At 33.4% G+C, this 22,749-nt stretch overlaps 2 protein-coding genes across 2 annotated transcripts; both read right to left on the reverse strand.

Moving 5' to 3' along the window:
• Nucleotides 1-5,345: 5,345 nt before the first annotated feature.
• On the reverse strand, nt 5,346-14,240 carry LOC138331517 (tyrosinase-like protein 2). Its single transcript, XM_069279200.1, has 4 exons — nt 14,214-14,240; nt 10,646-11,149; nt 9,567-9,694; nt 5,346-7,135 (listed from the first exon to the last, which is right to left on the reverse strand). Exons 1-4 carry the CDS (start codon nt 14,217-14,219, stop codon nt 6,316-6,318), a joined length of 1,458 nt encoding a protein of 485 aa, XP_069135301.1. The 5' UTR covers nt 14,220-14,240; the 3' UTR covers nt 5,346-6,315.
• Nucleotides 14,241-16,225: 1,985 nt separating this feature from the next.
• On the reverse strand, nt 16,226-21,985 carry LOC138330538 (tyrosinase-like protein 2). Its single transcript, XM_069278104.1, has 4 exons — nt 21,980-21,985; nt 20,369-20,773; nt 18,639-18,766; nt 16,226-17,983 (listed from the first exon to the last, which is right to left on the reverse strand). The coding sequence occupies exons 1-4, from the start codon at nt 21,983-21,985 to the stop codon at nt 17,065-17,067; spliced, it is 1,458 nt and encodes a 485-aa protein (XP_069134205.1). The 3' UTR covers nt 16,226-17,064.
• Nucleotides 21,986-22,749: the final 764 nt, after the last annotated feature.

Consider the following 22,749-nt stretch of genomic DNA (forward strand, 5'->3'; position numbering starts at 1 on the left):
TTGTTTGAAAGTTGACCATTATCAAGCACTTATGTTTAGATAGACACAGATTTCAGCTGTGTGATATTTCCTTGTCGCATCAAAAATGTTTTGGTGTTGATTTGAAGAAACAAAATTTAAATGACTCAATACTTTGAACCAGGCTCCCTTTGCTCTTTATTGTATTTTAGTTTATATGTATGATTGTTAAACAGTACTTTCTGTTGGTAATCTAATCGTAAATTACTATGGCATTATTTGCCGTGCTTAGAATTTACGTTTATAAATTTTACAGAAGCAATGTAGCGTTATCCATGTTCATTCCATGCCCATTTCATATAGAAGCAGGAGATTAATCTCATACATAAAATTCTAGTACGATATACAGAAAATTCTAGTACGATGTACAGAAAATTTTAGTACGATGTACAGAAAATTCTAGTACGATGTACAGAAAACTCTAGTACGATGTACAGAAAATTCTAGTACGATGTACAGAAAATTCTAGTACGATGTACAGAAAATTCTACTACGATGTACAGAAAATTCTAGTAAATTCTAGTACGATGTACAGAAAATTCTAGTACGATGTACAGAAAATTCTAGTACGATGTACAGAAAATTCTAGTACGATGTACAGAAAATTCTAGTACGATGTACAGAAAATTCTAGTACGATGTACAGAAAATTCTAGTACGATGTACAGAAAATTCTAGTAAATTCTAGTACGATGTACAGAAAATTCTAGTACGATGTACAGAAAATTCTAGTACGATGTACAGAAAATTCTAGTACGATGTACAGAAAATTCTAGTACGATGTACAGAAAATTCTACTACGATGTACAGAAAATTCTAGTAAATTCTAGTACGATGTACAGAAAATTCTAGTACGATGTACAGAAAATTCTAGTACGATGTACAGAAAATTCTAGTACGATGTACAGAAAATTCTAGTACGATGTACAGAAAATTCTAGTACGATGTACAGAAAATTCAAGTACGATGTAACTTGTCTAATCTGGTTCCCTGTATATTATGGCATACTTGTATAGTAGTTTATTTCATAATCCGGACACCTGACTTTGCCGATGGTTTAGACTAGTTACAGTGTATGGATCTTAAATGTGATCGGCCAGTATCTACATTTTCAACCTCTGAAAAATGCAAGGAAGCATCTTTAATTTTTCAGTGATTATGATTATTCCAGTTTTAAGTGAAATGTTTGACCCCTGCTCAACTTAAAAAATGCTCTTCAAAGATCACAATACCAGTATCTCCATATCTTACCATAATGTTTTTGTAGGTTTTAAGTTACTGGTATATTGAATTCCTCTGTGCCAAAATATGTTCTCAGTATAATAGCATGGAAGTTTGGAAAACATAGTACATCTATTTGATATTTAAACTTTGGAAGCCAGTAACTGGTGAGTACACTGCTTATATTGATCCCATCAGTGTATGAAGGAGTTATCTTCTCTTGGCAACAGATTTAGCAAGGGGAGATAACTTGACACATCAGTTGTTAAAAGTCACTAAATATGTATAATTATGATTCAAGAAGTGAATTATTTGTTTCATGGTCTAATGTTACTTGATGGTTTTTAATGACATGTATGACTGTTTTATAATAGTACATTGTATATTTTTTGTTATGATTTGAAAGTCTACGGATAATATTAGACAATTTATTTACGTTATGGTGCTTTTTTGTCATGTATTTTTGTAAGAGTACATATTTTATCCAATATCTCATGTATGAGAATATTGGTATCCTGCTTGTGTTGTATTTGCTTCTGTACTATTAGGTATAACAAACATTTTATCATTACTGAGAATTTGTACATATCTATTTTTTACAATTAAATGATTGTACATTGTGTATCAGTAAATATATATGTGTAAAGAACAAATTGACTTTTATTTAGTCAGCTGAATGTCTTCAGTTGATATCAGTGATATTACTTATCTGGAAGTCGTACTACAGTTTGCCAGTAAGTTCTTTAAAGAAATCACATGGTAGAGTCCTTTTCCCCAATTTAAATCTCATTAAATCCTCATAACAAAGTTAGAGGGAGGGTATACTGGTTTCATTTTGTCTGTCTGTCTGTCTGTTTGTCATCTGCAAACCTTGTCCAGACACCTACTAAACTACAGGACCAATTTCAATGAAACTTAACAGTAATGTACGGGGACCATGTGTGGTTATGCATGCAGGTTTTCTTCTGTCAAAACTTTAGTTGCCATGGTGACCAGGTCTGCACACAGGATTTATAAAGTGGTCAAGAGTGACATTAGCTTTTTGATCAATTTTGTTCAAACTTCGTCAATTTTTGTTAAATATAGATGTCTATACCTTGTCATATCTCATGCTCCTATATTGGTTACCATGGAAACAAAATGAAGGAATATGTAAAAAGGTGGATGGGGGTATCCATTAACTTACAGTTCTAGTTTCTGTTGTATTATGCTTTAACTATACAGTCGCATATTTCACTTTTAATAGTAATTTGTTTTATGTGTCTTTAACTTTTAATTTGTATGTTGTAAAAAAGACTGGAAACGTTAAAACTTCTTGGTACTAATCAAGCTGTGCTGTGTTTTGTCTCATGACAAAATAATTTTATACTCAAATAATCAATGAAGCTTTAATACTATGTATTTCTTAATTCAAGATATTCTTTGATTCGTTACATTTACATTTTAACAAGTACATGTATACAATGTCATGTACTGTGAACGTTTTTATCTAATAAACATTCTTTTACTAATTCTATTAAATAGCATAAAAATTTTCTAATGCTTACTCCTTGACCAGAATTTTTTTAATATTGAAACTTTTTAACCTTTTAATTTACTAAAAGGAATTTGATTAGTTACTAGAATATAACATATTTGATCATGTGCTTCTTTGAATGCTGTATAAGTTTACGGAGACAGGTAGTGTTTTAAAGTTCATTATAATCAAAGACAGTAATACTACATATGTTACCTATATATTACCATATTTACCATAATTAGCGCTTAGGGGGCTTAAAATATCACAACAAAGTGGAGCACTTATTTGGGAACCAAAATGTAAGTTTTGACCAAATAAGTCTAAAAATAAGTCTAAAAATAAGTCTTATATATTCCGTATTCACCATGCTACTTGGAGCACATTAATATGTCATAGTAAGGATGCAGACTCCTTCTTTCTTTTGAGATGCTTAATTTGGCCGTGATTCACAGGTGAAAAACCCACAAGTTCATGGAATATGGGATACAATGCCAACATTATAAACATCACACAGTTGTATATCATTGTTAAATCCATGGGATGGGGGAGGTTGTTTCAAATCAGAAGAGGGGAGGGGCGCTTATGGGTAGGGGAGGGGCACTAATTACAGCGAATACGGTAAGGCTATTTTTTGAAAAACATGACTCGGCATATGCATGTATACCTAATTTGATAATTGTTAATTAACACAAACAAAGTGTTGCATTATAGGTTTAATAACCTTTTAATTTCAAATTACTTTTATTCTGCAATTTTAGGGTTTACTTTCTCTTACCCAGACAGGGATATCACTAATTTTACTGATGTGAGATTTTTCTTTCTCATCCAAGGCTAAATACAAGCTACAGCAGATCTTTGCACATGTTCACAAAGGGTAAGATAAAAAGAATCATTCACCCTCTTTGGGATGAGACCGGTTATCTCAACCCTTGGGATAAGATTCTTAAGTTATCAAACAATTTAAGAATCTTACCCCTCGTATTGAGATTCTCCTGTGTCACCCCAAAGGGGATGAAAGATTCTTTTTTAATCTTTCATCTTTTAAACCATTTTTGACTTTGATAGAAATTTGTTTAGTACAATGAAAGTGAAAATTTTGTCACTGAAGCAGTATATTAATAGATATAGTCTGATGTCTTCGGGTCTCTGTCCCAGGCTTTTATCAGTGATTACTGAAGTGTAAGTATGGTGTTTATGACCGTAATAATGATTTATATTGTATTAGGACAATACAAAAATTTTATTATCTTAGTCTCTTCATGTTGCACATGGCATTGCATTTTTAACAGAAAATGTTGATTTTTTTTTAAAGTTCTTCAAACTTTTATATGATTATCTTATGAAAGATAGGATTTTGTCGTAAATTTATATACTGGATTTTTGAAATGTTTTCATAAAGTACATTGTGTATTTTAATAGCATTGTCTTTGTGCTAGATTGGTACTTTAAGAAATTTATAGTAGTATCATTTCATTTTGTTACCAAGACTTTATATTATGATGCTGTTTTACTGTGTAGCCGGTTATTTAAAAGGTGGGTCAAAATTTGTGCGACTTTATCAAAAAACAATCAAATTAAATTTTGCAGTTTTAAATTTAAGCGATCTTGCTTTCAAGGTTTATATGTCTCAATATTTCTCAATATTTTACGGATCAGATTTTCGCGATCAAAACAATGTCCCGTGAAATAGTTAAATTACCATCACGTGAAAATAACTGACTATACAGTAATATCATGAAAGTTTGTACTTGTAAAATGTTGAAGTATAAGACCTAAAATAAATTGTTTATTTCTGAGTATACCATGATTATTCATTTGTTCTCTAATTATCTTAACTGGACGTGGTGGGAGACATTGACATTTAGGAACACAACAACCAATCAAAATGAGGCCATGTATCTAGGTAAATGACTGAATCACTGTTGGGAATAAGGTAACTACTTTTGGAAAGTAGATCACAACGTAGATCACAACGTTTAGGATGAAAGAAGTAGGTTTTGTTTTGTGCATCATTTTGGGAAGTAGGTTAACACTTAAAAGAAATAATTAAAGTAATCATTTCAGTTGAATACTGTCATAACAGATTTGGTAAGTAAGTCATCACAAATTTGTAAAGTAGGTCATCACACATTTTGTAAGTATGTCATCACACGTTTCGTAACTATTATTATTGTAGGCCATCACACATTTGGTAAGTAGGTCATCACATATTTAGTAAGTAGATACGCAAGTCATCACATTTGGTAATAGGTTATCACACATTTGGTAAACGGGTCATCATATTTGATAAGTAGGTCATCACACTTTTGGTACGTAGATCATATTTGGTAAGTAGGTTATCTAACATTTGGTAACTAGGTCATCATTTTGCTAAATAGGTCCTATCACTTCGCTACAGTTGTTAATTGTGCCAGGAATGTCGAAGTAATAATGTGAAAGAAAGATTTCCAAGACTTTGGTACTGATTGTAAGATATCTGCTTGATAGTGATTTTAAACCATTCGGTACGAGGACATACAGATTTGCGGTCATTTTGTCGCAACATGTTTCAAATGACAAACCAAACACGGAAAACAAAACAAAAAATGTTAAAAGTAATGATTATCATATTATAAAGGCATATATGACATAACATGAAATAATATCTCATTTGCGATCTAAATAAGAACATACCACAATTAATATTTATACCCATAACAAGACTAACCATCATGCGATCATCCTCGATACTCCAGAGGTTCCGATCACTTACGATCTCTACACCCCTGGACTATCTCGTAGAAAAACTGGAGGCAACAGAATAGAACAGGTAATTTGTTCCTTTGATGTACATCAAAAGAGCCGCATAACGGTACACTGTGGTTGACCGTGTGGCTTTGAAGTTGGGCGTCGCTCTCTGTAGTCTTCAAAGGTAATCTTTGCTGGTCTGTGATCGGTTCAGATCTGTTCACCTGAGCTGCCTTCATTTTTACTATGAGATAGTCCAGGGGTGTAGAGATCGTAAATGATCGGAACCTCTGGTGTATCGAGGATGTCATGCGATACAGTGTCGGTTATAAACATAGTTGTTAAACAAGCTCGTTATTCTTAGTATAAATAAAAGTGATCATTTGAAAATGGTATGTACACAAAAAGAAAAAAAAAAAAACATTTGTTATAGCAAGTGACTGCACAATTAAAGACCCACTACCTTTCTGAAACGGCTTTTAATTTTTGAAAATTGGAATGTAGAACAAGATTGATAATTTTGTAAAGCTATTATCTTAACGTTAACACACTGTACCACATTAATTATCATCTTCTGAACATTTGTTTGGTGTGGTAACCTCATCATAGGGCATCGGTATATATTTCCTTATGTTATTATTGATTTTAAGAAACTCATTTTTTTGTTTCGGAAAGGTAGTGGGCCTGTAATGATTATCATACTGATTATAAATGCAAATATCGTAATAAAATAAGGCAACATTTCATTGGTATTCAATGTATTTTTTACAGAAAGTAAAATATTTCATAATTTCTATGACAAAATAGACAATATAATGCCATTTTTATAGTCTAAACAAGTGTTTGTCTACGGATCAGCGGTAAGAACCTTAAAGCATCTCCTCGTGTTCTTCTGTCAGTGTGTTGGGACTGGAATTTCCTACCCAGATATATAGGTCCCATAGCGCGTCGTCTACCACTTGGAGCATCGGCGTCGGAGGTGATTACTGGAGAGCGCCTGGCTTTGGACTTACATCTGTTTATTGTCCGGTCGCATTCCAGATCCTTGCTTCTTCCACACGAAGGGCATGTAGGGGACGTCTGATAACGAGTCAGGCTCTCCAGGAAGTCGCTGTATCCTTGTATGTTCCGGAGGTTTCCGAACGGGATCATATTCTCCTGTGGTCTATGTGAAGTAGGTCCCTTGTTTGGATAATCCGATGCTGGGTTAATATTACCAGCATCTCGCATTTGCTTCCTGAAGACGTACCATATGTAGTCGACAAAGCTGTGATGTAGGAAGAAAACTGGTTCCTGTGATGCCGTCTGGAGCGAAGAAAGTTGCCCATCAACCCAAACATGAGGACCAGCATGTATGCGTTCGATCGAAATACTTCTCCCTTGTGTTGGCTCAACGACCGGATCATGTCTTGTATAACGTAATATATCATTAAACATAGCATCTGATATCAGACTGCCGCCGCTTCCAATGTTTCGAACAAGAGATATATTGTCTGCGGTGATCCATCCTGCGAAAGGTCCAGAATCTACCACTCCAAAGCCAGGACCGAAAAACTTGTCCGACCAAAGCACGGAGTCTGTTGGCTCTGTCATATCATAATCCAGTCTACTATCCCAGTAAGGTACGGGCATACCAATGGCAGCCTCCAATCTACAAAATAATACATAAATGTTACACTTACAGTTGCTGTAAATAATGTTGTGTTTCACTGCTTTATTTGTTTTCAAACGTTAGAAAACCACTAACTTTCGATGATAAATAAGAAACAATAACAAAAATAACACTAAAACAAAAAAGTGTGAGTAAAACATTTATCAGCAGCAACTTCTAGTCTGTGTAACAAGCTTGCCGGTGTTGATTTAGTCTTAGCTGTCTTAGATAAATTTGAGATGGTCTTTGTTTTTACGTAATTGTTGTATATTGTGAAGGTTGTATTGTGAAGTTTATCAATTGTGATAGCATGTTTTATGCAATTAATTTTTATTTCATCCGGGTTACTTGTCAAATAGACCAATGGTCACTTCTGTCATATAAATACGTTTTTAAGATATTCTGAACTTCCAACCTCCTCAGGAACAGGTCGTCCACTTCGGAAATTAAACCTTTATTGGATTACCAAATAGTTGATTGAAATGTATGCAAGCGCAAATGCTTAATACATCTGTAATTATGTAAGAGAGAAGAAAGAGGTAAATTTTATCTAAAAGATAACAAATATGGAAAATGAATGAGAGCCCTAAATATGCGAATGGGAAATGTATTGTTATTTACATGTATTACTGAATAAAATAGTTCTTTTTGAAAAAAAATACCAAAAAGTGAATTGTGAGTGTGAACATATTTCAAATTGTGGATTGCTTTGTTGGATCGCCATCTACAAACAATTAATTCAGTGTCTATATTGGGTCATCAATACGAGATATATATGAGGAGGATTATATTAATATATAATATATAAATAAACATATTGAGAGTTGTGGAAAGAGAGGGAAGATATGTAGAAATATGGAAATGTGTACGAGAGGCCTTCTGTTGAAGGGACACTGTATTATATTATCACCGTCTATCATCGGTACAACGGAAATAGCTACACTCTAAGCGAAAGCGAAGATTATGTAGCATTGAAAAAAAAAGAAATTTGAAAAAAAACGAGATAACTTTGATTGTATTTTATGGAATGTAACACTATTTTGTTATTTGTATTATGAGAACCAAATACAATATTCTCAATACAATCTAAAAGCAAAAGCTAATTGAATTTTTCGTTTTGTGTCCTGCAAATTCTATCTATTATTATTTTTTTTTTTTTTAAACAATTATCAACATGTTCATCAAATTTTCTATATCATAATTGGCGAGAGAATACCGAGTAACTTGCCAAAGTTACATACAAGGTCCCGGAAACCTTAGCTTGACCCCAACCAACACCAAGACTGTTCTCACATGCTCCGCATTTCAACAATGGATACCATATACCATAACGACACCTTGTACCAGAGAAAATTCCCAATAACAACACGAACAAATATTTTTTCCGAAATCTACCAGCCAGAGAGAACTTTGATTTGAATTTCATGGAATGTGTCACTATTTCGTTTATTCACCATATGGAATTCAAAGTAATGATTCAATACAAGAAACAAGCAAACCCAATTGAATTTTTCGTTTTGTGTCCTGCAAATTTTATCATACGAAATGTCCGAAAAGGACAAACAATCAACATAATCACCAAAACTCCTTATTATACTTCAGTCGGTGGATACGGATATTATACATTTATTGCCCTGACGGTAGGGAGACATGACGCTTTGTTTACCCAAGGCATGTCATATTTCCCGAGGGAAATATGACTTGCCGCGGGTAAACTAATCGTCATGTCTTCTAACTGTCAGGCCAATAAATTGTTTATTATACAAAAAAAAAAAAATAAAAAAAATTCTCGCGCCAGAATACAAGTCTTACGTAATGGCTAGAATTTAAGTTGTGTGCACTGTTGTGCTAACGTTACAGTTATTATTAAATCATATGTTAGACCTACCGTATCTTTCAGCCCAAATCAAGTCCCTTTAGCATGTTACATCATATACATTACATTGAGTGTGTTATATGTGTCTTTTATCATAAGTCTATTACGAACACGAAATGTTTTGTTTCACATAATATGCAAACATGATGAATCGTGAAATACTTCATACATCCATTTCATATGTTTATGTTGTATATATATATATTGTTTTATATAACAAAATAGATAAACATTCACTATCGCAAAAACAAATACATGTATGTTTGTATCGATATAGATATTTTATAAGCATGAGCGTGATTCTGGTGTAAGTAATGGGACGTGTGCATACATATGCGACTTGGTCTGTCATAAAAGTATTTTGTATTGATGTGGATGGTGGTTTTTTTTTCAAAACGCTTATCCAAAAGGCTGAATATAAAAAAGGAACTGCGCACAACATACACATGAGCCAAAAATGTTGTTGGTATAAGTCGAAAGGTTGAAGGTAAAAAAGAACTTAGCTGTGTTTACAAATGTGTCGAAAGGTTGACAAAAGAACAGAGTCGAACTTACAAAAGAAGATAGACTCGGTGCCAGCCAAGGAAGCTAGGTCCTCCGTGTGCTGCATCGATATTAACATCACTGCGATGAATGTCAGAAATTATATCATATGGGATGAAGGAATTTCCCCCTGGGAGCCTCTGTAAAGAAAGAAGTAGGTCATTGTCACTGGACAGTACGCTTGAAGAAATTTAGGAATACATTGTTACTGCATTAATTTTACATATATATATATCAAATAGTAACCGAGTAATTTTACCGTATATCAAGATCATTTAAGAAAAAAGGTTTGAGCTCAATTGACATCCTCACCAAACAAGTTTCATTTTCGAATTAATTTTCCTGGGGCTTTGTAAGTTAAGATCTTTCTTACAATTATTTCAAAGCCACATTAAATACAAAATTATCAAACTTCTTATAAGTGTTCCAAAGGGAACATAATTTACAATATACATAATATAAAATTTGAAACGGAGCCTGTTTATATTATGAATATACAAAATTATCAATTGGGAAAATGCAATACTTAAACTGCAAGTTACTTTACATTATTGACACAAACATACATAACCTATAAGAAACATTATAATGCTTATGCAGTATGTCAATTGAGTACAGATACGCGATAATTGATCATCAACATTAATCATCAGACCAGTCTGAATGAACATTAACTTATTTGCATTTACTATCACGTTTTCGATGTGTATGAATGGTAGCATTTTTAAGGAGTGAAAATGAAAGTCGTTCGGCCTATTGTCATTTGGACATCCTCGATGCCCCAGGGGTTACGATCACTGACGTTATATCCATCTCTGGTCTATCGCATAGTAAAACTGGAGGCAGTTCACGAAAAAGAGACTTCCTTTATACACCAAGGATAAAATAACCTATATTTTCTGTAGCCTCCAGTTTTACAATGAGATAGTCCAAGGATGGGTATAACATCAGTGACAGTAACCCCTGGAGTATCGAGGATGTTATTTGGATTGGGTCAACTCTATACTAGTCAATTCAAATAATGAAATAGTCCATGGCGTGTATTATGATGTTTATGAATAGTAGGATTAAAATATCAAAAGGCAACTTACGACTGGCCGCTTTAGGATATTGAGGCGGTTGGTAAATCGACGCCATTCTGATCTTGATAACATCCGGACTTCTTTCCGTTCCCAGCTACAATTCCTTTTTCCATGCCTTCTACTGGATTCTTGTGTCCTTGCTACACGACCGTAAAGACTTTGCTTACGACATTTTTTCTTGTTTTTCTTGCACTTCTTATTGGTCGGATTAGGAGGTCTGATTAGAGAATCATAGTTTCCACATCTTGATAGTGCTTTCTGAAGGAGCGCTTCGATATAAACTATGGAAACATTAAAAGGCGATGACGTCAAGGCGGATTGATACAGATTCTGCTGCAAGCAATAAACGCTGTCGTCATTTCCGGTTAACTCAAATCGACCGCGACGATCACGATATTGCTGACAATTTCGGATATGACGAGGTTGGGAATATCGACCCTTGACTGTTGTGATGGTGAGGAACAGACATCCCACGATGGAGGCTAAAACCAAACCCGTCAAGGACTGTAGGACCTGAAAGGGACATAATACCACAAAATGTAATACGTCGGTATGACTGTGCGTGACGAAGAAGAATGAAAACATTATTTTTGATAACGAAAAGAAAGCAAATATACTAAACATATTCTTCTGTGGTGTGTTTACTGAAGAGAAAGTTGATACTTTACCACCATTTCCCAACTGAGTTGCTAACAACATGATTCAAGAAGTCCAAATTAACAATCTCACTAATTGAATAAACAAGACGAAATTAAAACTACTAAATCACCAGCAGCAGACGGACTACATCCTAAAGTGATCAAAGAGATATCTCTAGAAATAATCTTCATGTCCACGGAGGAAGCAAAACTACCAACACAATGGAAAAAACTATAAGGTCATGGATCACAAAAGAAACAAACAACAATTAGGATTCAGGAAAGGGAGATCAACAACTATACAACTATTGGAATGATAAGAATAGAAACCATAACCGAAACTCTTGATAACAAAGAACCACCGGATATCATTTACTTAGAATTAAAAAAAACCTTCGACACAGTTCCTAATAAGCGACTCCTATTAAAACTGAGAAATTATGGAATAAAGGGGAAATTATTAAAATAGATAAAAGATTTACTTATCGGAAGAGAACAAGCGGTAGTCATTTACGCAGAGGAATCTAAATGGAGAGAAGTAAATTCGGGAATTACGTAAGAAAGTGTGCTTAGCAAAAATACTATAATTTCTAATATTTATCGATGACCTGCCTGAACATAGCCACACTTTGGTCAATTTATTTACAGACGATGCTAAAATTATTACGAAGCGCTAGTTCAGAGAAACATATCACAGCAATAAAACAGGTTCCCGGCAACGTAATTGATTGGTCCAATAGATGGGAGATATCCTTCAGTAATTAACAAACGCAAATCTTTACATCTAGGATACAATAACATGAGTACATGAGTACTCAATGACAGTAGTGGGTAACGCAATCTACATTCAACAAGTAACAGAGGAAAAAGACTTGTGAGGGTAACCTTCAACAAGGACCTAACATTTAACAAGCATATCTCGGAGAAACCAAATGATAGGAATAGTAAAAAAAACATTTGAATATCTGGAAAAGGACACCTTCTTACAATTATATAAAGGCCTGATCAGACCGCCTTTAGAATATTTAAGCTCAATGTGAAACCCTATTTACAGAAAGGCATCATTTTATTAGACAATGTTTAGTGAAGGGCCGTCAAATTAGTGAAATTAATCAAACACAAAACATATAGCGAACGATTAAGAGGGCTAGAACTACCAACGCTACAATACAGAAGAAAGAGGAATGATATGCGTCAAGTCTATAGAACCTTACAAGAAATAGATGATGTGGACAAATAAAAATTCTTCACAATGAACGACAACCATGCAAGAGGACATCAAATAAAGATGAAAAAATACTGAAGCAGGATAAATTGTGGGAAGTATTGTTTCTCAAGTAGAGTGCTGATGAATGAATGGAATGGACTTACAGAGTCAGTTTTAATAGCTACAAGTCTAAACTCCTTTAAATCAAAACTCAATGAACGTTGGAGAAATCTGCTTATCAAGATCACAACTGAATTCTATTGAGTATTATAATGTGTTCATCATTACGGAAATAAGTGATCTATTTTAGTGACACTGTGTAGCTAATTATGTAACTCATATATTACAGGTAGATAGGATATAGTGTACAATATAATATTATTACTATTGTTATTAAAATTGAGGAATCTAGTTTAACTTGATATTTGATCAGATGCAGTAAAAGTACAGCAGTATATAGTATAGCTGTATGATTAGTAGTACAATTGCCAAAACATATTAAAAATATCAAACAGGACTCAAAAATCCTAACAAGCTAGTGAAATTGTATCGCTCTTTACCAGTACTTATGTTTTAACATTTTCAATGTGAATATTGAGTATTTAGAGCTTTACATTGTACGTACTGTAACTTTTCACCCTATAATGCAACAGAGAAGATATGTAGTTCAGCCTTACAAGTCCACGACTTACCACGGCTGGAAAATAGTGTGAACAGTGTCGTATTAAAATCTAACCCTTGAATAAATATCTTTGTGGATTGTAAGGAATATATACCAGTCCTTGTGCATATAGCTAATATTTATATATCAAATGAACCTTGCAACACATTCTCTATAATATTTGATGAAATACAAATATAGTTTATAGGCATTTTCCTTTGGCTAACTACTTTTAAGTATATTCTTTTTAACATGTTATGTCTGCATCAACACAAAGTTTAAATATCATATCATGTTTGTTATGATCACAATTGTCCCGAGTAATATGATTTAAGATGATTTTTGAAAGCATGAAATGGTTTTTCAAAAATCAGATTTATAAAACCGGAAGTGCATTTTGTTTTATCAGTATATAAGTTAAAATATTATTTTTTTCTTTCCTAATCGTACTCAAACCATCTGTAAATTACTCAACTTTTATACCATATCAAAGTTATTCTGCTGTATTTAACTATTTAAGAGTATATCTGAAAACCCCTAAGCACATACAGTGGTACATCTGCCGATCGTAAAAATGGCGGAGTTGTCAATCTTTCTAATATATGTTTCTGATAAAAGACCTTGCCAATACATAGTATCCTGAAGAAGTAATGAGAAACGTATTAGTAATGAGAAACGTATTACGGCAATCTTTTGAAAGGCTTTTGTTATGTTAACTGAATTCATATTTGAAACAATATGCACAAATGGTTTGGATTCTCTTTAGCCCTAACTTTATCATTTTTTGTAAAGTTCTGAAAGTTTATGAAGTGATCAAGATGCAAGTATTTCAAATATTCATCATGAAATGCAGAAATATGCAAATATAAATGTGTTAACAATTCTGACCATTTTCGTATTCACGTTATAATAATGAGTATCCCTAGACAAACTTTATTTAAAACATTGTGAGTGAATGAGTTGATTGTTGAATGCTTGATTCTTTTTGTATAGATTTTGTGTCTAAACCATACACTTTTTTTCTGTACGGTATAGCAAATGTATAATGGTCACCAGAGCGGTTTTACTTACCTTCATGCCGTGTAGGTTGGCAAATCTCTCTGACGAAGTTTTCTTAATGATGTAGTCTTTTATAGTTTTTCGTGTAACCACAAACGATATTTTTATTTTCATCAGGAAATAAAATTGTTTAATTAATTCACGTGTGGCTAAAAATTATGGAAAACCCCATAAACTATTAAGTGGAAATTAACAAATTAACATCTTTTTTTTTCATTGAATTTTACGGTTCTTTAATTTTATTTTTTTCACCTCATTTAATTATACTCCCATTTACTGATGCTAATCATCAACACAGTTTATCTTATCATGATTTATCATTATGTTATCGAATACATGTAGATAATTAGAATTTGTATATAACAACTACTAAACACAGACAAAGTTCAACAACGTTAAAAATAGAATCTCATTAATCTCCTGCTGGGAAACCCAAGGACTGGTTGATATATATGACGTAAAACAAGAAGACAAGGCTAATTAATATGAATTAAAAACCACTTAAGGCATTCCTAGATCCGGTTTGACACTTGCTTGAAATGAAACCGTGGTCATTGTTTTTTTTTTTAATTTTAAACTGAATAAATAGATCTTTGTTGTTTGTTCTATTATTCTATTGTTCTTCTACTATTGATGACTAGGTTCAATTATGTAATTCTTATTTTTCAAAGTATACGTTTTATTATATTGTTGTTTCTATAGACGCATGTTGTTGATACGTATATCACTAATGTCGAAGAGTTCAAAACTAGGAAAGACTTGGAGATTGAGTCCTAAATTGTTTTGTAATCTTGGTGTCTCCTTTCGTATTCGCAGTTAGTAAAACTGTCATCGTTTTCGATAGCAGAATATCAATTATGGGAAATCGTACAGAGATATTTCGAAATTAGCAATCAGTATTGGGAAGAAGGTAACTACATTTGGTATGTAGGTCACTGCATTTGGTATATAGGTCACCACATTTAGTATATATGTCTCCACATTTGGTAACTAGGTCACCACATTTGGTATATATGTAGGTCGCCACATCTGGTTACTCGGTCATCAATTTTCTAACTATATCCCATTGCTTTGCTACAGTAGTTGTTTCGCCAGGAATGTCGCAGTAATAAGGAAAAAGAGATTACAAAGACTCGGGCTATTAATTTCACGTTTTCATGTCCAACATCATGTTTACGGTGACTGCATTTCCCGTTTTCATGTCCAACAATATGTTCGGTTCCTGTATGTCGTAGTGAAGCACTGCCTCAGAAAATCACTCGGGCACAGTTTTCCATACTTTGTTGTAGGTTTCTAATTATTTTAAGCGTACACATATATTTATATATCATCTTTGTTCAAAAGAAACATAACGACCATTTTAAAAATCTTTTTTTTTTACCACTAATAAGACGTCAAATACGTAATTTTCGGACTTGCCGTATAATTTCTCTTCGAAAAGACCATCATATGATATACATAATATCTCGCTGTGAAGTTTATACGGTTCAGTTTTATTGCCTTGTATGTAAGTGATATCAAACAAGTAAGATAAAATGCATACAGACGTTTTGATAATGGTTTGCACACTCATTTCTTTCTTAATACATTAGCAGTAATATGCACCAAATGTAGCTCTACATACGACACATTTGTCTAAAAGTTTTTTGAGCTACAATATTGCAGCTAGGTGACTGCATTTCCTTTTTTCTTGTCCAACATCATGGTTACGGTGACTTAATTTCGCAGTTTACAGGTAAATTGTCTATGGTACTTGTAATTTTAGTTACATGTTTTCGCGAAGATTTATTTTTGCATATTCTAATTGTCCGGGAAATTCGTGAAAATAAATCGTACGTGAAAATAAGATGGTTTACAGTAATGGCATATAAACAAGGAGAACAGAAGTATTTTACAAAATAATATTCAACTCAAATATATCTACCTAATACAGTGTATTACATATATTATGGCACGATGTATTTTCATTATATATGCTATGCAAAACAAAAACGGAAAACAGAATAAAAAACAATTTCATGGCGAACATTTTTATGTATGATTATCATGTTACAAAGGCATGTATTACATAATATACAACAATACTTTCTCTGCGATTTAAATAAGAACACACCACAATTATAGTCCCAATATCCGTATCTGTCTTAATTTTTTCATGACTTTTGAAGAATTTGGAAAACAAATCCTGTCATAAATCATGTAGAGACAGGACTAAATGGAAGTCAAGATGAGCGAAAAACTTTTGATAGACAATCAAATAAATATTAAACATCGCCAGGTCGGTCCCATTTAGTCAAACAAGCTAAAGTTAGCCAACATTGTAACATCGTCGCCGATAACGTCACGTGACTACCGTAACTACGTAACGTCTGTCCGAACTCTTCCTAGAATAGGTCATGAACTTTCCGACTTCCGTTCGGCAAAATTCGTAACTTTTATGGCGACCAGTTTAAAATGAAGGCACTGCTACACCAAAGTTATTAAGAAATCATTATAAAAATTCTTTGACATACAACAAAAAATCCCACTTAATTTCAACTATATCTACAAACACTAACAATATCGAGGTATAATCTAACTTGATTTTTATTCTTTATTGTTACGTAAAGTGTGACTTAAATATTCATACTTATTATAAGAAATAAAGGTGATCCTTTAAAATCGTACGTACACTAAAAGACAATTTTTTTTATATCGAGTGACTTTAACTGCACAACTAATGATAAAATGATGATTATTAATACAAATGAAATATTGTCGTAAAATATTAAAGCAATACTATTTTTCAACGTTTTTACAATAAGACGTCTCATATCTTTTACAGTTCATATGACACAATAGACAAAATTGCCATCGTTACAGTCTAAACAAGTGTCTGTCTACGGATCAGGGGTAAAAACCTTAAAGCATCTCCTCGCGTTCTTCTGTCGGTGAATGAGGACTTGAATTTCCTACCCAGATAAATAGGTCCCATGGCGCGTCGTCTGCCACTCAAAACATCGGCCAGGGAAGTGATGTTTTCAGGCTGTCGTCTTCCACTTGAAACATCGGCGAGGGAAACGATGTTTTCAGGCTGTCGTCTGCCACTTGAAACATCGGCAAGGGAGATGCTATTTTGAAACTGTCGCCGGGTTTTGGATTTACATCTGTTTATGGTTTGATCGCATTCCAGATACCTGCTTCTTCCACATGACGGGCATGTCGGGGACGTCTGATAACGAGTCAGGCTCTCCAGGAAGTCGCTGTATCCATGTATGTTCCGGAGGCTTCCGAACGGTATCATATTCCCCAGTGGTCTATGTGAAGTAGGTCCCTTGTTTGGATAATCCGATGCTGGGTTGATATTCCCATCGTCTCGCATTTGATTCCTGAAGACATACCATATGTAGTCGACAAAGCCGTGGTGAAGGAAGAACACTGGATCCTGTGATGCCGTCTGGAGTGAAGAAAGTTGCCCATCAACCCAAACATGAGGACCGGCATGTATGCGTTCGATTGAAATACTTCTCCCTTGGGTTGGATCCACGACCGGATCATGTCTTGTATAACGTAATATATCATTAAACATAGCATCTGATATCAGACTGCCGCGGCTTCCAATATTTCGAACAAGAGATATATTGTCTGCAGTGATCCATCCAGCGAAAGGTCCAGAATCTACCACTCCAAAACCAGGGCCAAAAAACTCGTCCGACCAAAGTACGGAGTCTGTTGGCTCTGTCATATCATAGTCCAGTCTACTATCCCAGTAAGGTACGGGCATACCAATGGCAGCCTCCAATCTACAAAATAGTACATAAATGTTACACTAACTGTTGTTGTATATGCATGGTGCTTATTTCACTTGATTTATTTGTTTTCAATCCTTACAAAACCACGAGCTTTTATTAATGCATTGAATAAGAAAAAGTAATAATATGAGTAAAACATTTATAAACAGCAACTATTAGTCTGTGTAACAAGTTTGAATCATATTAATGATCATTGCCTTTGCCGATTAATTTTTTCAGTAGATGGGTAAGGATAATACACGAAGTGAATTGTCACATAACATGCAAAAAATGTTGAATTGTGAATTTTTTCCTATGCTTATATTGTAGATATATATATATTTATTTTGTTGATACCATGTTAAATAAAAACATTCCCTACTATCAAATCTGTTTGCATATATATAGAGTTTAAATAAACATGATCGTGATTCTGGTGTAAGTAATGGAACGTGTACATACATATGCGACAGGGTCTATCATAAAATGTATTTTGTATTGATATAGATGTTTATTTTTTTCAAAAGGATTATACAGATGAGCCGAAAATTTTGATGGCAAAAAATAACTGAGCTGAACTTACAGATGAGCCTTAAGCCTTAGGGCAAATACAACTGAACTGTATTTACAGATAAGTCGAAAGATTGAAGAACAGAGTTGAACTTACAAAAGAAGATAGACTCGGTGCCAGCCAAGGAAGCTAGGTCCTCCGTGTGCTGCATCGATATTAACATCACTGCGATGAATGTCAGAAATTATATCGTATGGAATGAAGGAGATTCCCCCTGGGAGCCTCTGTGAAGAAAGAAGTAGGTCACTGGCACTGGAAGTTACGCATAGTGAAATTTAGGAATACATTGTAACAAGTAATTCATATTTCATATACAGTAAACTTCTCAAAACCAACTTACCAGCAATGCACATAACATCGAAGAATAAGTAATCAAAGATATGTATATATGTCTTTCTGACAATTATTTTAAAGCCAATAGGCAATGGGCTAGGAGGGTCTCACCTCCGAACCAATATTTTTCTGAACCTTTATGACCCACTGATCACATATCAAGATATTCACATTGCATAAGGTCAGATGAACTTGCGGTTATGACGTCATCAAGATGGCCGTCATCACTTATTTGACTAAAAAGTGAAAAACAGTCATTACATTGACATTTTTCAACCGAATTAGACAAATGACGTATCAAAATGACCACAAAAGAACAACAAATACATATCAGGAGTACATTACATATTACTTTAGTGATTTCTACCCAAGGAATAACAACATATGATTCTAAGCTCAAAAATGGTAATTTTTTAGCAATTTTTTCATATTTGGCTTGAAATATTTCCCAACAACAATCTATTATTACTAATTATTTATTTGACCTCTTATCAATCAATCAAAACAACAACAACTGAAAAACCAATGTTAACATTGCATAAGTTGGGATGAACTTCCGGTAATGACGTCATTTATAAGATGTTCGCCATCTCGAATATCACAAAAAAAAATGAAAAATAGTCATAACACTGACATTTTCCAACCGAATTAGATAAATGAGAAATCAAAATGACCACAAAAACAGCAAAATACATAGGGATTTGTACGAAGGAAATGAAAAAAATAATATTTTAAGCTTAAGAAATGGTAATTTCATATTTGGCTAGACGCAGCAGAAATGTTTCCCAACAACAAACTATTTATTTAATCTCTTATTAATCAGTAAAACCAACAACAAAAATATAGAGATATACAAAAGAGAATTATTGATATACCATCATTTGGTTTACAAAGCATCACCGGGTGCGTATACTGGGCAAATGATTGCTATTTTTCCCATGGCCTACATATTATAAAAATTACCAATTGAAAACAATGCAATACTTAAAATATAAGTTACTTTACACCATTGACACAATGTTCATAACTTGCATAACCTAGGAGAAATAACATTATGTTTATGCAATACGACGATTGAGTATTTGTGTATGAATGGTAGCGATTTTGAGAAGTGTAATTGTTCGGCCTATTTGTTATTTGGACATCCTCAATACCCCATGCGTAACTATCACAGATGTTTTATCCATCTCCGGACTATCCCATAGTAAAACTGGAGGCAGTTCACGAGAGAAAACAACTGTGTAATCACAAGCCCGCAAAACTTCTTTTGTACATCGAAGGATGAAATTAACTATTTCATCTGTTGCCTCAAGTTTTACTTTGAGATATTCAAAGATTGATATAGAATCAATGACAGTAACCCCTAGAGTATCGGGGATGTCATTTGGAATGTATCAACTCTAAACTAGTCAATTCAAAATACTGATATAGCCCTAATGCGTGTCGAATAATATTTATGAATAATAGATTTAAAATATGAAAAGGTGACTCACGACTGGCCTCTTTAGAATATTGAGGCGGTTGGTAAACCGATGCCATTCTGATCTTGACAACATCCGGACTTCTTTCCGTTCCCAGTTACAACGTTCCCTTGCATTTCGTCGGAATACAAAATTAAAATATGAACATCTAAATAGAGCTCTTTGCAGGAGCGCTTCAACATAAACTATGGAAACATTAAAAGGCGATGACGATAAGGCGGATTGATACAAATTCTGCTGCAAACAATAAACGCTGTCGTCATTTCCGGTTAACTCAAATCGGCCGCGTCGATCACGAAATTGCTGACAATTTCGGATATGACGGGGTCGGGAATATTGACCCTTCACTGTTGTGATGGTGAGGAACAGACATCCCACGATGGAGGCTAAAACTAAACCCGTCAAGGACTGTAGGACCTGAAAGGGACATAATACCACAAAATGTAATACGTCGGTATGACTGTGCGTGTTAAAATCTAAACTTTTAATACATATCAATGTGTATTGCGGAGAATATTTACCAGTCCTTGTGCATATAACTAATATGGATATAGCAAACAGCAAAATCTCGATAATAATTTGATGAAATTAAATAAAATCCTCTATGTATGGTTTGGGTCTTTTTTGGCGCCCAAATTCATTAGAATTTTCAAAACTTATTTAGTGATTAATTTGTTGTATTTTAAATATTTAGTATATATCCCTAATTCAAATATAATGATTGTTTTCTATTTTTACAGATATAGAGTTGCCATGGTAACCATCCAAAATATGCATAAATTATGAAAATTTATGGAAATTTTGACAATGTTGGCCATTTTTGCGTAAATTTTTGTCTGACACTATAGAGACATCCTAACTTTATATTTAGTGAGGATACTATGCACTTCCAATATATCTTTAGGAGAATATAAAGTTTTTTCAAGGATGTTTTAAAACAAAAAACAATGGAATCAAATGGCCAAAATTGTCAAAATTTTCACATTTTCATAATTAATATATATTTTAAGTGATTACCATGGCAACTAAAGCTGCAAAATTAGAAAACTATCATTGCAATTAAAATCCAACACTCTAAATATTAAATAACAGTTTTGACGAATTTGGGGCCAAAAAGGGCCCAAACCATACATAGACCTTTGGAATATTTACTATTTTATACAAATTACCTTACAATCCCTAATATCTTGTAGAAGTAACGAGAAAAGTATTACGGAAATCCTTTGAATGGCGTTTGTTATGTTAACCGAATTCATATTTGAAACAATAAACATAAAAGGTTTGAACTCTCTACAGCGCTAACTTTGTCCTTTTTTAAAGTCCTTAAAATTAATAAAGTGATCAAAATGTAAGTATTTCAAATTTTCATCATGAAATGCAGAAAGTATGCAAGTTATTTGTTTATCAATTCTGACCATTTTCGAATTCACGTTATAATAATGAGTATCCTTAGACAAACTTTATTTAAAACATTGTGAGTGAATGAGTTGATTGTTAAATGCTTGATTCATCTTTTATAGATTTTGGGTCCAAAACGGTCCAAACCATACATTTGTATCATTTTAGAGTCACTGTCATTTTTCTCTTTTAAATGTTTTAGAATTTGAACACGGTTTTACTTACCTTCATGACGTTTAGGTAGACAAATTCTCTCTGGCGAAGTTTCTGAATGATTTAGTCTTTATAGGTTTGTTATGACCACAAACGATATTTTTATTTTCAACCGGAAACAAAATTGTTTAATCAATTTACGTGTGGCTTAAAAACCGGTGAACTCTTTAGCTGAAATTTACAAATCATTATCCGTTTTTTTCCGATGAATTCATCATTCCTGTATTATTAAGAATAATTATGATATCAATAAATATAGATAATAGATATTTGTAGATAGTTATTACGAAACAAACACAAACCCTATGAAATAAAACAACAATAAAAATCCCATTAATCTCGGGTAACCCAAAGACCGTTTGAAAGCTGTGACGTAGAATAAAAAGGCATATTATCGGCTAATCGAATAGGAATTAAAAACCACTAAGGTATTGTAGATCCGGTTAACACTTGCTTAAAAATAAAGGATGGTCATTCTTTTTTTTATTTGAAACTGGATGAAAAGGCCTTTTTTCTGTGTTATATTGTTCTATTATTCTTACAATATATTGATTACTGGGCTCAACTTTATATTTCAAATATATTTTTTCAAAGAAAAAATGTTTTATTATTGTGTTGGGTCGAAGAGTGTAAAACTAGGAAAGACTTTTAAATTTAGTGTATCTTTGCTACAGTCTTCTGATTGTATTTAATAAGTAATAGGTGAAATACATATCAATTTGTGAAAATTTCATGACTTCTGTTATGTTGGATCGACGTGAACAGCCTGTTCATGGTGGCTT

The sequence above is a fragment of the Argopecten irradians genome, chromosome 9 (assembly GCF_041381155.1).
Source record: "Argopecten irradians isolate NY chromosome 9, Ai_NY, whole genome shotgun sequence".
Lineage (NCBI taxonomy): Eukaryota > Metazoa > Mollusca > Bivalvia > Pectinida > Pectinidae > Argopecten > Argopecten irradians.

Bases quoted from the DNA above. Each gene is read 5' to 3' on its own strand.
- LOC138331517 (XM_069279200.1), bottom strand. The intron at 9,695-10,645 runs GTAAGTTGCCTT...CTTTCTTTACAG, and splicing joins ATATCCTAAAGCGGCCAGTC to AGGCTCCCAGGGGGAAATTC. The intron at 7,136-9,566 runs GTAAGTTCGACT...ATTATTTTGTAG, and splicing joins CACCGAGTCTATCTTCTTTT to ATTGGAGGCTGCCATTGGTA.
- LOC138330538 (XM_069278104.1), bottom strand. The intron at 18,767-20,368 runs GTGAGTCACCTT...CTTTCTTCACAG, and splicing joins ATATTCTAAAGAGGCCAGTC to AGGCTCCCAGGGGGAATCTC. The intron at 17,984-18,638 runs GTAAGTTCAACT...ACTATTTTGTAG, and splicing joins CACCGAGTCTATCTTCTTTT to ATTGGAGGCTGCCATTGGTA.